We start from the raw sequence: 14,170 nt of genomic DNA, 5'->3' as shown, positions 1-14,170 counted from the left end.
TCGGTGATTGTGATTTCTCGAGGGGAGAATTGATAAAGACCCTGATAATGGAAGAGAAATACAGCAAGGGGATAAAGATTAGCACCCTATTTTGACTTGGACAGGTGTTGTGACAGGATGAGCTGCTGTCAAACATAAGCAAGGAATAGGGGAAAATCTGGAGAACAGAAATTGCACGAGGGCACACGGAGATTGTGCAGGAGTACCCGTAGGATCCAACGAGGTACTGTAATGAGACAACAGGTGCAAGGAGAAGAAGAGTTCCCAGATGAAGCTCAGAGCAGAGACTGTTAAAGTTTGTACAACAGGAAGCCTCTTATGCTCTTGATGAAGACAACAGGCGAAGACCTTTCCAATGCATGCAAGGATGGAAAGAGAGCTGTTGTAGAGGCACCTAATTAAAGGGGTGCAAACGCCTGTGATAAAAGGCGACCGCCTATGACGAAAGGCGAAGACACCAAAGAGAGTTGGTGTAGGTGGAGCTGTCAAGCAGAAAGGCATAGAAGCTCCAAACATAGAAATCGAGGTGGAGGATTGCGAGGAGTATACCGCAAGTTTCTCTTTCTATGTAATTAGTGGCAGCTATCTCTCCCATAGTGCACATGGTGGTAGAGAATTCTGGAGCCACTTTGAAGCATCTCAGCTGAAGGAGGATGCAACCACCTATGAAAGGTGAAGACACCTTTGATGGAAGGTGTGTGAGGGCCGTGATAGAAGCCCCAGTTCAGACCGCCGCATGACGACAAACGGAGACACCTAAGGAGAAGGTGTGTGGGCCACGATGTAAGCCCAGTTCATAACGCCCCAAAGCCAATGTGATAGCTAGATATGAGTGGACAGGTGTATAGCCAATGAAGTGGCTATGATGAGTATGGAGATAGATGCAGGATTGACTTTCATGGATATTGCCCCCATGCTAAAGATCAATGAGCTAGAAGACATTTGCCTTGGACAATAAGTGTGTGACTTGTGGAGCACTAAGACGCGGCTGCTATGAAGAAGCAGAAGGGCATGCGCAGGTTCCGGAAACGAGTTGACTCTTGTCAAGGTGGTGAGCTCGGTAATGGCATTTTAATACTCAGAGTATGAAGACATATATGGATCAACCTTTAATGGGCTGCCCCCATAAGTGAAGGTGGAGAGCTACCTGGACTCTTACGACTAAGAGCGAGAGACTCACGGAGAAGTAAGGCGTGGTTCCTAGGGTGGAACAGAGGGCAGGCGCAACTCCTGGATGAGTAGACTCTTGGAAGAGTGGTGAGCTCGTGATTATATTGAGATACTCAGATAATGACTGTCGCACTTGGAAAAAGAAATTTCCGTTTGAGGGGGTGTTGTAAGCCTTGGTGTAAGGCTTGATGAATCATTCCGAATCGAGCATGGTTGATATGCTCGAAGGGGAATGTTGTGTTCCAGAGACAAGCGTTAACACTCTTCAGATGTGATGTGGGAGACCATCTGGTTATAGTGATCCTTTTGTGTGAGAAAATGTGTGTTTTGGTGACTCTGATGAATGAAAGGTTTGGCGAGTACCTGTAAACTCGGCCACAGACGCTCTCAAAATGGTAAGCTTGGAAGAGCTGCAAGATGCAAGCCTGTGCTGAAGAAGCAAGAGGACAGTTGCCCCACATGAATGGCAAAGGGGGTGATTGTTGGGTTGTTGCCATTGCATGTGCAGCAAATGGTTGGCACCAACCATTGACTATTGGCAGCCACCATTGTTGAATGAGCTGGAGTTTGGCAGCCACCAATATTGACAACAAAGCAAGAAGAGCTGCCATGAAATGCCTATAAATAGAGGCATTATGTGAGAGCAAAATGAGAGAGTTGTGAGAGTGAGGGAAAACGTGAAGTGAAGAGAAAGAGGAGTTGTTGTCATGGGCAACAGCCCTGCTGCCATATGCAGCAGAGTGTGTGAGCTGGGAGTTGAGTGATCCTCCTACATGTATGTATTGTAACCCTTTCTCTATCTCTAATACAATGACTCTCTCTCGTGGATGTAGGCGTTTTGCCGAACCACGTAAAATATTGTGTCAGTGTGCTTAAGCCTCCTTAGAGCAAATATCAGAACATCACCCGTCGGAATTCCCAACAATTGGTATGCACAATGTTTATGCTCAAAGTTTATAAACATTGACAATAATGTAAACTTTGAGCTCAAATCTGGTTTTATACATGTGCAATAGATTGTTCACAACAATAACTTAGAGTCCGCTCTAGCAATCATCAACAACAATCATAGAAAATATGCATAGGAAAACAATCATACTCATTCATAACATAAACTGAAAATAGAAGGAAGAATAAATCTCACAGTTCTTGAAATCCGAAGGTTTGTTGTGTCCTTGCAACCAAGAAAAGAGTTTAGCCTTGCATAACTATTGAACAACTACTTCTAAAGAATGAAAAGAGCATGATTTTTGGGTTTGTAGAGGAGAGAATTTGTGTTTACTCTCTGCTGGTTGCTGCCTCCTTCTGCTCTCCCTCTTTTCTACTAGTTGCTGCCCCTTCTCTCTTTCTTTTTATATGCTAAGAAACCCTAGTCTCTATTTTACAAAATAGTCCTTCCTTAAGTTAACAGTTTACATTTAAGTACTTCAATAACTATTTTTCCTAAAAAGGAGAAATAGCCTTGCATGAAATCTTCAAACTCTAACTTAGAGGAGCTAAATTGCTGATATAAAAACTTGGATATCGGTTTAGATGCTTCAGAATGTAATTTGGACTCGTTTCTTCACGAAACCTGTTTGCTGGCAGAATTCAGTTGTCATCTTTGGAAAATCATATCTCCCTCATATGACATCTTTTTTGGCTTAAATTTGGAGCGTGGATAGGTCTTTGAATTAGGAATCCAATAAAAATGAGTTTGCATCAATTGGACTTCTGTAGCTCCAGATATTAAATTTTGAATGATCAAAGATCAACACTGGCAGAATGCAAGATTTGACTTTGCAGGATGTGATTTCCATGATCTTTCTCTTTTTATTTTTCTTGCATTACATTTCCAGAAAGGTATGGATGTTAACTTTTTAGTGCCACTGGAATCACTTCATTTCGATCTCTAGAACTCACGCTCTGCACAAAACATCGACTGAACGTCAAATCTGTCAATTACCTCCAATTTACTCCTTTTTGCATCTTTCATCCAAAAGTACCTTCAGAACATAAAATAAAGAATATCAAGGTATTTTATATATAAAACATGGACAAAACATTAGGTAGATATGGGTAAAACTATCGAATAATATAGTTACATCACAGCACTTGCAGTTGCAGATCACTAAAGAAAAGCAGTCTCAAATCAACAAAACCCACAACCAAAAAGCTAAGAGAACAAACCACGCAAACCATGACACAAAATTTCAGATTAGATCACACAGATACTATTAAGGTTATGGATTTTCTGTCAAAATATTCATTTCACTCAATACCAAGGTCCATTTCAAGTTGTAAGTTTGCCATTCTTTTCATGAAAAAACTAAGTTAACCAAATTGACATTCCTAGAAAATTCAAGATGTTACAGTAATTGAACTGGTTCCAAAAATAATATGATATTAATATACTAAATTTCTAGTATCAGAGACACCCTTTTCTAATAAAAGCAGTTCCATATCACTACGTGTGGGGCTAGCACACACCATGAGTAGGGAAAATTATCTATTTGTAGATTGCAAACCTTAGAGCAACCTTGATAAGAACAAGCAAAATTAGGCACCTGAGATTTCACCAATTTTTAATCAGATGTCACAAAGCTCCACAAACATCAAATCTGCATCATGCATGTCTCGCGAGATTCAGCAAAACCAAAAGGTTTATGATACATACAGCATGCTGGGAGTTTGAAACTCTGAGAGCCAAATGTTGGTTTTCTAGTAATGACTTGCTTTCTTGAATTACTCTTTGAGCAATAACTGGCTGAGAAGGGCCACAGAATGAGCCATAACGGCAGAAAATGCAATCACTGATGTGAACCAAATCATTAACAAAGATAAGCATGAATAAAGGAAAAATGCAAGCAATTTAACAATCCTACACCTGACCATAAGTTCAGACTGTTGAGATTAATCTCAGAGGATGAACTTAAATGAAAAGACAAAAAAATAAAAAGATAATTACAAAAAACCTCCTATACTTTGTTCCGTTTTTCATTTTCCATATAAGGTTTGAGAAATCACGGTTTCCTCCATGGTCAACAGGACAAATCAAATTAGAAGAAACCTCGTATTTAATAAATATAAATCTGCACAATTTTCTCACCAACCTCATTTCTCTCTTCCAAACATGATTTCTCTCTACAGTTTATTTCTCTCTAAAAACACTAGGTATGTTTTATACTAATATGGACGTTGTTAAAATCATGGAAACCCCCAATTTAATAAATTAGGGTTACTGTTCATCAGGACGGGTGATAATCAAATCATGAAGGCTTTGTCCATACTGAGCAAGAAGGAGAAGAAGGCCTGCTCAACCTTTTGGATCGGTGGGATGCTCTAGCTTTAAGAGGGAGGAGCAGATAGTCCATCGTCGATCGAGACTTTATAAACTTTTCGGTAAGAAGGATGTGGTGATATATCAGTAAAGGAGGGAGTTAAGGTAGTGGTATCCGCCTTTGCAGCTGGCTGTCATCGATAGTCGGTCATCGATTGAGATGGTAGATAGCATTTATGCTTTTGATGACAGGATTGCCAATGGTCAAAATCACAAGGGCATCGAACCACCTTCTCCTTGGCATGAACCGGTCTCCCTTGGCTCTTCCATAGGCTTGGAGTTGGTTGAATCTGGTTTTTGTTGAATGCTCCAATAGATGAATTTCGTGGAACAAATTTGTACTTGTAGAGGTTTCTTGGTTCTTCTAATATTTCCCTCTCTAGTAAGGTTTATGCTCCAGATTCCTCTGTGTAATTACATGCTAGATTTCATAATACAAGCAATTGTTTGTTCAAATTTGATCACAATTTCTATTTCTGGTGTATACAAATTGTGTTGAGTTGTTCTATGGTAGTTTTGGCTCAAATATTGATGTTTTGAAATTGTTAAAAAAATATTTATTTGAAGGAAAGATTATTTATTTTCAGTTTTTTTTTTTAGTCACCAAGGGCATTTTAGCCATTAAAATTATTACAATAGCAAACTTATAAATAATGATTTACGAGATGTAAAGTGTAATAAAATTATTAAAGTTTTGAAAGAAATTGTATTTTTTAAAACTTTAAATGAAAAATAAAAAACAGACTAAAGTATAGAATGTTTTTTGTAATTATCCTATAAATAGTATTTTAATGATCATAGTTAGAGTGAGAGTTTCCCGAGGTGAGACCACGACTGAGTAGGTTTTAGACCCTGAATGATGAGCTTGTTTGCTTTTGCGTTTCAAAAGCGTTTTTGACAAAATTTAAAATTTTTTTATTTTTTTATTAACTTTAAATTAATATGTTTTTAGTGTTTTCAAATTATTTTGATGTGTTGATGTTAAAAATGATTTTTAAAAAATAAAAAAAATCATTGACATGCATTTTGACACGAAAAACTATTTAAAAAATAACCGTAATCACACTGTCAAACAAACCAATAATGAGCTGCGTCTCTTAGAGAATTTATAAGAAACGAGCTATACCATCACCCTAACCAGGTAACCATACTCACAAAGGACATGTTTGGCTGATCTATTGGGACCAAATTCAAAAGATTTATCTTAGAATAGGCTTCAATGGCTTGGCAGTTGATATTCTAGTGTAGCAAAGGCAGACCCATTAATAGAGCTTGCCTAAACAATCAACCACTTAAAATCCCCGAACATCGTGATCGAGCCACATGAGCAAGAACACAAACCAACTTTGCATCCTCGGATGTGTACAGGAAGGCATTGCCAAAGCATGTCTATGATAGAGCATAATTACAAATCGAACACTATTGTGTTCAAGAGTGTGAATGCAGTTCTATGTCTTTTGCATTTACAAAAGTTCAACAACATGTACTACCAACAACCATTATTGAATAACCATCTAGGTGGTAGTCTAATAATAAGAAGTTAGGATTAAGAAGTTTGCTCTCTATATAGTCTCAAGTTCGAGTCATATGGTTACTTATATGATGACCACTGGAGGTTTATATAGTCGTTAACTTTATGACCCGTGAGATTAGTCAAGGTACGTGCAAATTGGCCTGAATACCCACGTTGAACTAAAAAAAAAAACAATCATCTTTAGATGGAAAAAACAGTGCATTCCATCGTGACAATAAAAAAAACAAGTTTGAATGCATAAAGAAAAATAAGTGCGTCACTCACTTATCTGATGGAAGTTTCTTTTTTTTCTCTTGGGATTTAGAAAGAGCAGAACCATGTTCCTTCTGCATTTTCTTTCTAATTTGTTCTTTAATCTGCTCCCTTAAATCAAGATATTCCATTTCCTCTGCAGTGGGTTTTCGTTCTTCATATTCCTCCTCCTCAACTTGCTCTTCACCTTCCTCCTCATATTCATCATAATACTCATCTTCCTGCATGATCACAACACTAAATAATTAAAAAAAAAAAAGAGGGGTGGGGGGGAGATGCACTTAATAGTTTATTTGAAAATTAGAAGTTTGATATTAAACTAGATACAATGGCTTACCTCTCTATCATATCCTCGCATTGCAGTTTATAATCTTTTATAGTGTTCGATAAAGTAACGGACAGTTGCTCTAGTTAAAACCAATGGCTACTGGAAATACACGAGTAAAATAGTTAAAATGCTCAATTTTGGAAAAATACAAAAATTAGCAGCTCGAATAGGAACCCAAAATTCCCTCATAACCCATGGCAAGGCAACCTGTTACATTTGTCAAACTTTGTATAGAATCAAAATTCGACAATCTGATTTTAAGATAAAAATGGCTTTTAAACAAAAAATCCTAATTTCGCACAAAAAAACTATCATAGCACTATAAAAACAAATGGCGATAATTTTTTTTTTTTGAGAAAAAAAACATGGAAAGAAGGTATTGAGTATTATAAACGTCGAATAGCACATATTAACGCGAGAATCAATGAAATCGGATACAAATTTAAGCAAGAACGCGACATGTCTTATAAATAAATAAATAAAAACAACTTGAATTACCTCAAACTATCAAGAGGAAAAGTTCGAAACCGCGTTATTTCTGATCGGACAAGACCGAGACCGAGATAAAGACCGAGACAAATCCAATTGCATGGAAAGGATTAAAAGATGTCTGAGAACTATATTTTTCACACAAGCGAGCGAGATAACAAGAGAAGAGGGTCGTGCGCGTAGTTGGTTTTCGGGTACAAAGAAATCCAAACGGAAGGTTCTTGTAAAAAACTAAAATATAAAAAACAAATTAATGTTTATAAACTGAAAAAAAAAATAAAGAATAAAAAGTAAAGACTTTATAGTTGAAAGAATAAGAAGCAGAAAATATCTCAGTAGGTTATTGTCATCCCCAATGTTTTATTTATAGAAAAAAATAAACATTACAGAAAAATAAAACACTAAAGAAACGTACCAGTTATGTTCTCCTTTATCAAAAGAGTTGTATAACAAGTTAGTCTAATTCTAGATAAGTTTAAACAAATGAATTTGAAGAAACATCCTAATCTAGATAATGCTATCAGCTAACAGATGGATAGCAATGCAGTAGATTACTACTAAGTAATCATGTTCCAGCTTTGGCACCAAACTTCAACACTCCTCCTTGGTTCCAAAGCTACACATTCCAATTCTTCCCCTCATATCTTCAAACTTGTTTCATGTTTCTAGTTCAATTGCTATTTTGAATTTAACAAACTCAGCAAACACATAAGATTTTGATTTCAAAAAGTAAATCCAGCAAAATCTACTATAATCATCAACAAATAGAAGAAAATACTTTGAACCATTCAATAATTCATTATGCATTGGCCCACACATATCTGTGTATAAAAGCTGGAGTTTTGACAGTGCTCTGAATGCATTGTTAGGAAAAACAACTCTAGTTTGTTTTCCTAACTGACAGGATTCACAAATACTCTTTTGTTCCTGTATATCTGGTAAACCATGAGTCATCTGCAGGTCATCCATTCTTTTTAAAGTTGCATAATTGAAGTGCCCCAACCGTTTGTGTCAAAGAAGAGATTCATTGTCTTCACAAGTGTTAGCACTCAAACATACTTCTTTCCAATCAACATTAAAACTTCTATTCATCATTTTAGCAGAAAGCAATAGCACTCTATTTTTATCTTTAATATCACATACTCCATCATTAAAGAATATTGAGTAACTGGATTCAATTAATTGTCCCACACTAACTAGATTATGATTAATCTTAGGTACATAAAGCACATTTTTCAGAGTTTTTGTACCTGGCATTGTTTCTACTTCAATTGCTCCTTTTCCTTCAACCTTCACATAGTCTCCATTGCCAATTCTGACTCTAGATAGATAACTTTTATCCAAATCTTTAAATAAGCTCATATCTGCAGTCATGTGATTAGTGCAGCCACTATCAATAAGTCATGATGAGTCGTTTGCCTTGGTTGTGTTACACATCTCCTGTATTGTAACCATGAATAAAAGATCGTCCTCCACTTCTGAATTCTGGGCTACTTGAGCTTGTTTTACAGTTTCTGCTTTGTTTTTGCAGAATCTTTGGATGTGACCAAATTGCTTGTAGTTTCGGCATTGTGCATTCTTGAGCCAACACCAGGCTTCAAGATTATTTGTTTTCTAACAGAATTTGCAAGCAAGAAAATGTTCTTTCTTCTCTTTCCCTTCAGTGAAGATGTTGTTGCTGTTTTGTTGCCAGTTATTAGATTGACAACCTCTCCCTTTTTCTCTTTTTTCTTCTTGATTGTTTCCGTAAAAATTCTTAGACCGACTTTTCTCCTTGTAAACTGCAACAAGAGCTCCTTCGCTTGTTTCTTCTTGTCTATAAGCTTGTCTTTGCTCCACAGCTTGAAATGCATTTACCAGTTCTTGCAGACTCATTTCTGAGAAATCTTTAGAATTTTCTAAAGAGCAAATTTTATGTTCAAATTTCACTTGATTCACAAGTTTTGAAATTTGAGAAGAGAAGTCTTTGATGGTATCGATTTCTCTCATCTTCAGACCTTCAAACTGCCTTCTGAGATTTAAAAGTTGCATCTTCCTTGACTTTTCATCGCCATGAAATTCTACTTTTAATTTATCCCACGTTTCTTTGGCAGATTTAAAAGCAATAATCCTTGAGAAGATTTCTTCACTCACAGCATTATGAAGACAGGTAAGAGCTTTGAATCGCTTTGCCTTTTCTTCATTGAAAAATTTCATCTGTGCAATCGTAGGATTGTTTCCTAGTGGAGTGGGTTGCCTATCACTCTGCACTATCTCCCACAAGTCAAAAGCTTTGAGATATGTTTCCATTTTTACGGCCCACACACCATAATTCTGCCCTGTGAACACTGATATTTTTGCTGGAAAATTTGCAGAATCCATTGCTTAAAAAAACTCACTTAATCTCTCGTGTATCACTCACAAACCCTTCAAAGCAGAAAGCTTTGATTTAACCTTACTATTCTCTCGTGTTTTCCCTCACAAACCCTTTAAAGATTAGAGGAGCTCTGTTACCAATTATTGTAAAAAACTAAAATATAAAGAACAAACTAATGTTTATGAACTGAGAAAAAGAACAAAGAACAAAGAACAAAGACTTTACAATTGAAAGAACAAGGAGCAGAAAATATCTCAGTAGGTTACTGCCATCCCCAATGTTTTATTTATAGAAGGAAACAAACATTAAAGAACAATAAAGCACTAAAGAAACGTACCAACTATGTTCTCCCTTATCAAAAGAGTTGTATAACAAGCTAGTCTAATCCTAGATAAGCTTAAACAAATGAATTTAAAGAAATGTCATAATCTAGATAATGCTATCAGCTAACAGATAGATAATAATGCACTAGATTACTACTAAGTAATCCTGTTCCAGCTTTGGTACCAAACTTCAACAAAACAAAGAGAAAACTACCACTAAAATGTGTTGTGCATTGTGATGCGCTTCCCATCCCAATTTTACGGTTTTTCTTTCCTCTCGGTCTTGGGGTAAAAAATTTAACTCACCTCTGGTGGGTTTCTTTTCTTGTTTCTTTTTAAGCAACGTGCTTCGGTGCGAAATAAATTTTGATCAGGACCCACCAATAAATAAATAAAATATCTCATCCAGTCTTATTAAGTTTTGAGATTTTTTTATTGAACATTTACGTGATTGTACATGAGGCTTGTACTATCAGTCAACGTTATTCGTGAGTAAAGTTATACATTTTTTAATCAGAGTTCCATTCTATTATTATTACTATTGTTGTTGTTGTTGTCGTCATCGTCTAACTATTTTCACTCTAATTTATAAAAATATTCTTTTAAATAATTATTTTATCTGATCGTGAATTTGCATGATTTGTCACTAGTTGACATTTAGTGTACCAATTTATTACTTTATTTCATGTGAGATTTAAATTAATTTGAAAGAAATTTTCCTTTCAAATCACAACAATTTTCCCTCTTAATTTATTATTTTTTATTGATAATTTTCCCATTTAACATTAGTTCACAAATTTGGGGTCGGGGTTTACTTTCTCAAAATAATTGTATCACTTGTTTTTTGGCATAAATTTCATAACAAACAGACACACTTCAACACATATATCTATGCATAAAAAATTCAACACTAAAGCCAAACAATTACATCTAAGATAAACTAAAATCAATCCCAATTCTCCCAGTTCTATCGCAGTGTATTGATTCCATTATTATTCTACATTATAAACTTAAATCTCGATAGTTTCATACCCCAAGATTCACTATGGTATGGACCTAATAGTTCAAATATTTCATCACAATTCATATAAAAACCAATAACATGTTAAACATTATCTAGGATAAACATTAAAATATGTTAGGGGTTCGAAAACGACCTTTATAAAATGCTAGAGTTAGGTAGAAACTCCTGGAAAAAAGAATTAAAACAATGATAATATGTGGGTTGCACACGCCAGGTATGTGACCGAGATTGTGGCACGTGAACCCATGCTCCAATGAAGGAAGGAGACATGTGGACTACTTGATCTAGTGTGCCCCTTGTTCTCTATGCTTTTACACGATGATGAAGATCATTGCCATTCTAGAAGGGAGATTAGGCTAAGAAAGTCTTTTGTTTATTTTTTTTTCTTGCACCTTCTCGTGTTCTTTTTTTCTTCCTTTCTTTCATTGATTGCAACTACTATTGATGGTGCTGTAATAGTTAGGCTAGAATTGTTGGACGAAAAAAAGGTGGGTTTGTTAGTGGTGTAACTATGGCTATAAGGCCCTGATTTTTAGTGATTGAAAAGTTATCCAATAATATGTCGTCTGCCACAATAAATAACTTGTCATTCATTTAAAAAAGATTTGGAGCAAGTCGTTGAAAAACAAAACCTTACTAGGCATGCCTTATTAGATTTAAACTTCTTATGTCATCATAAGTTTCAAGTTTTTTATGTTTTTTTTTTATTATGATTGTTATCTTTTAAGTTAATTAATCCTACTTATTATTGTTAAGTGTTAGAAGAACTTTAAAAAAATATTATGAATTGATGCCACTTTTATAACAATATATTTAAAATAACCAAGAAATTTCTACATATTTAATTAAAAATACATTATATTAAACAATAAATCAATCTAGTTAATTAAAAATTAAAACCTCTCTTTTGCATAATTTTTAACTTTCTATTTTGAAAATATGCTGCTGAAATTGGATCCAAATTAAAAATATTCATTTTCATAATTTGTTCTTCTTTCTCAATCCTGTCCAATTCTTGTTTCTCTTGACTTTGTTGAATCATCGTAATTTGTTGCTCTAACATAATTTTTCTATCTTGTTTCTTCTGATCCTTAATTTCAACTAGAGTATCCCTGACTTATTATAAGAGATTTGTTACAGTTATCTCTCAAACTTTATCTTTTCCTTGTTTACGTTTAAGTCGTTCCTTTACAACCTTCTGACCAATTGATCTATCTTGATAAATCAACAGTTCACTGTTTTCTCCTAAACTAATAGAATCAGGGGTAGATGGAGCTAATGAAGCCGGACTTGCATTGACATGACTTTTTTATTTCTTGTTTGACCTTTGATGTTGACTTGCACACTCAAATTGCCATTTGGGTTCTTTTCTTAAGATAACCCAGCAATGTTTTAGTTGAAATCGTTTGTCAACGCAAGAAGCATACATTTGTCGAGCATCATTAATCTAGTAAAAAATTAGAGAAATTAAATAATGTTAAAATATGTGTTAAACAATTTAACATGAAAATGAATATTAAAATTACCCTTGATTCTTCGGTCATTCCACTTTGCTGATGATTTTTAATTTGAGAAACAAATTCAACAAATTTACCGACTTCTCTATTTATTTCTTGCTATCTACTTGAGATGTTTATTTGGAAACGATTATTCAAGTTTCCTCTGTTTTCTACCAAGTAAGCATGTACTTGAGCCCAGAACTGTTTTGTTTGTTGTTCAACTCCTATAATTGGATCCTTGCTTGTATTTAGTCATGCAGAGACAAGTAAACAATCTTTCTCTGGTGAGAAATTTTTACTTTTTTGTGATTTTTTTATTGTATGGACATTTAAATTCGAGTATGTTAAGTCATCAATTAATTGATTAGAATCACTTGGTTGAGGAAGAATATCTTCTGACTCATTCATAAGAAAATTGGTAAAAGAGCTTGGAAAATTTGAATCCATCTACATTAAAAAAAAAAACTCAAGTTAAAACCTTATAAGAGAGTGTAAAAGAAGCTCACATTCAATGTCTAGTAATTTTATAGTTTCCATACATGTAATTAATAATAAGCATGGCCTCCTACTTGTTCTAACATTACAATTTGACCTTTTTTTTAGAACTAAAAGAGGATTGATATACTAGTTTAATTGCATTTTCAACAAGACAAAATATAATTGACCTCAAATTAAAACAGACAATAAAAAATAAATTTTAAATATGTCACTCTATATTTTTATCAATATCAGCTACCATTATTATTTCCTCTCAATTTTGTTAAAGATAACAACATAAATAAAAATTGTCATCTTTAAACAATATCAAAAACATAAAATAACAAAGAAATAAAAATCATCACATATATCAAATTAACAACAAAAGGTCTAAAAAATCAAAAGATATAAAAGAGAAAATATAAAAAGCTTTTAAACAAGCATACCTTTTAATTTCAGCTAATTAACACAATCGATGTTATTAATTAATCAGAGAATAATTGATTCTTGTTTTTCTAAATTTGAGAGAAGGGTGAGGCACAATACAAGATTTTAAAATTTACAAGTTTCTTTCCTTCTGCTTTTAAAGAAATTAAATAAATTGTTGGTCAATAGCTATAAAAATAGTTGTTGATCAACAATTATTTTTTTTTGTCATTTCTACATAGAAGAATGAATAACTATTTTAGCTATTCATTTACATGAGTAATTAAAGTGAATAAAAACCGAAATAAAAGTTAAAAATATAACTTTTTAAATTTACCTTTGTATCTCTCTCGTTGTTGGAGATGCTCTAAAGCCCTGATTTTAAAAGATTGAAAAGTTATTCAATAATATATTATTTGCCACAACAAAACTTGTAATTCATTTAAAAACAATTTGGAGCAAATCCTTAAAAAACAAAACCTTACTAGGAGTGCCTCAGTTTTTTTATTATTGGCTAGGCGCGGGGCTAGCATTTTTTTATTGATTTTTTCTACTTAGATAATAATTAATATCTTTAAATATTTATTAATTTCATAATGCTTTGAAGTTATTATAATTTGTTTATATTTTTCTCTTAATTAAGTTGTATTTATGAGATACATTTAAAAAAATAATAATTTATTATTAACAACTAGAATTAATCTCTAAAATAAAATTAAAAAACATATAAAAAAATCAGTGTATAATATTTATATTTGAATATATCTTTTGCTTTTATTAAAAAAAGATTATCTTTTCACTTTAATATTTAAGTAACATTTCATATATATTTTTTATTTATTTTATTAAATATAAATAATATTTTTTATTTTCCAATTACAGAAGAATTTATAATTTTTTAAATATATTTATAATGCAAACGCTTCTCTCTCTTAGTTTATAAATTAATTTGAAATAAAAATAAAAGGATAGA

General features: G+C 33.7%; 1 protein-coding gene and 1 long non-coding RNA gene across 2 annotated transcripts; one reads left to right on the top strand and one right to left on the bottom strand.

Moving 5' to 3' along the window:
* The first annotated feature begins 4,124 nt into the window (after positions 1 to 4,124).
* Positions 4,125 to 5,025, top strand: LOC133693367 (uncharacterized). The gene is made up of 2 exons (XR_009842116.1): positions 4,125 to 4,323; positions 4,402 to 5,025. It is a non-coding gene; the product is annotated as an uncharacterized LOC133693367 (long non-coding RNA).
* Positions 5,026 to 8,706: 3,681 nt separating this feature from the next.
* LOC133694399 (uncharacterized) lies at positions 8,707 to 9,453 on the bottom strand. The gene has a single exon (XM_062115899.1). It carries the CDS (start codon positions 9,451 to 9,453, stop codon positions 8,707 to 8,709), a length of 747 nt encoding a protein of 248 aa, XP_061971883.1.
* Between the last annotated feature and the right edge of the window lie 4,717 nt (positions 9,454 to 14,170).

Source organism: Populus nigra, chromosome 5 (assembly GCF_951802175.1).
Source record: "Populus nigra chromosome 5, ddPopNigr1.1, whole genome shotgun sequence".
Taxonomy (NCBI): domain Eukaryota; kingdom Viridiplantae; phylum Streptophyta; class Magnoliopsida; order Malpighiales; family Salicaceae; genus Populus; species Populus nigra.
Note: the sequence above shows the minus strand (reverse complement) of the source record. Positions and strands in the feature narration are given on the sequence as shown.

What these genes read in the sequence shown, in the direction of transcription:
- LOC133694399 (XM_062115899.1), bottom strand. Translation starts at nt 9,453, where the DNA reads ATGGATTCTGCAAATTTTCCAGCAAAAATATCAGTGTTCACAGGGCAG.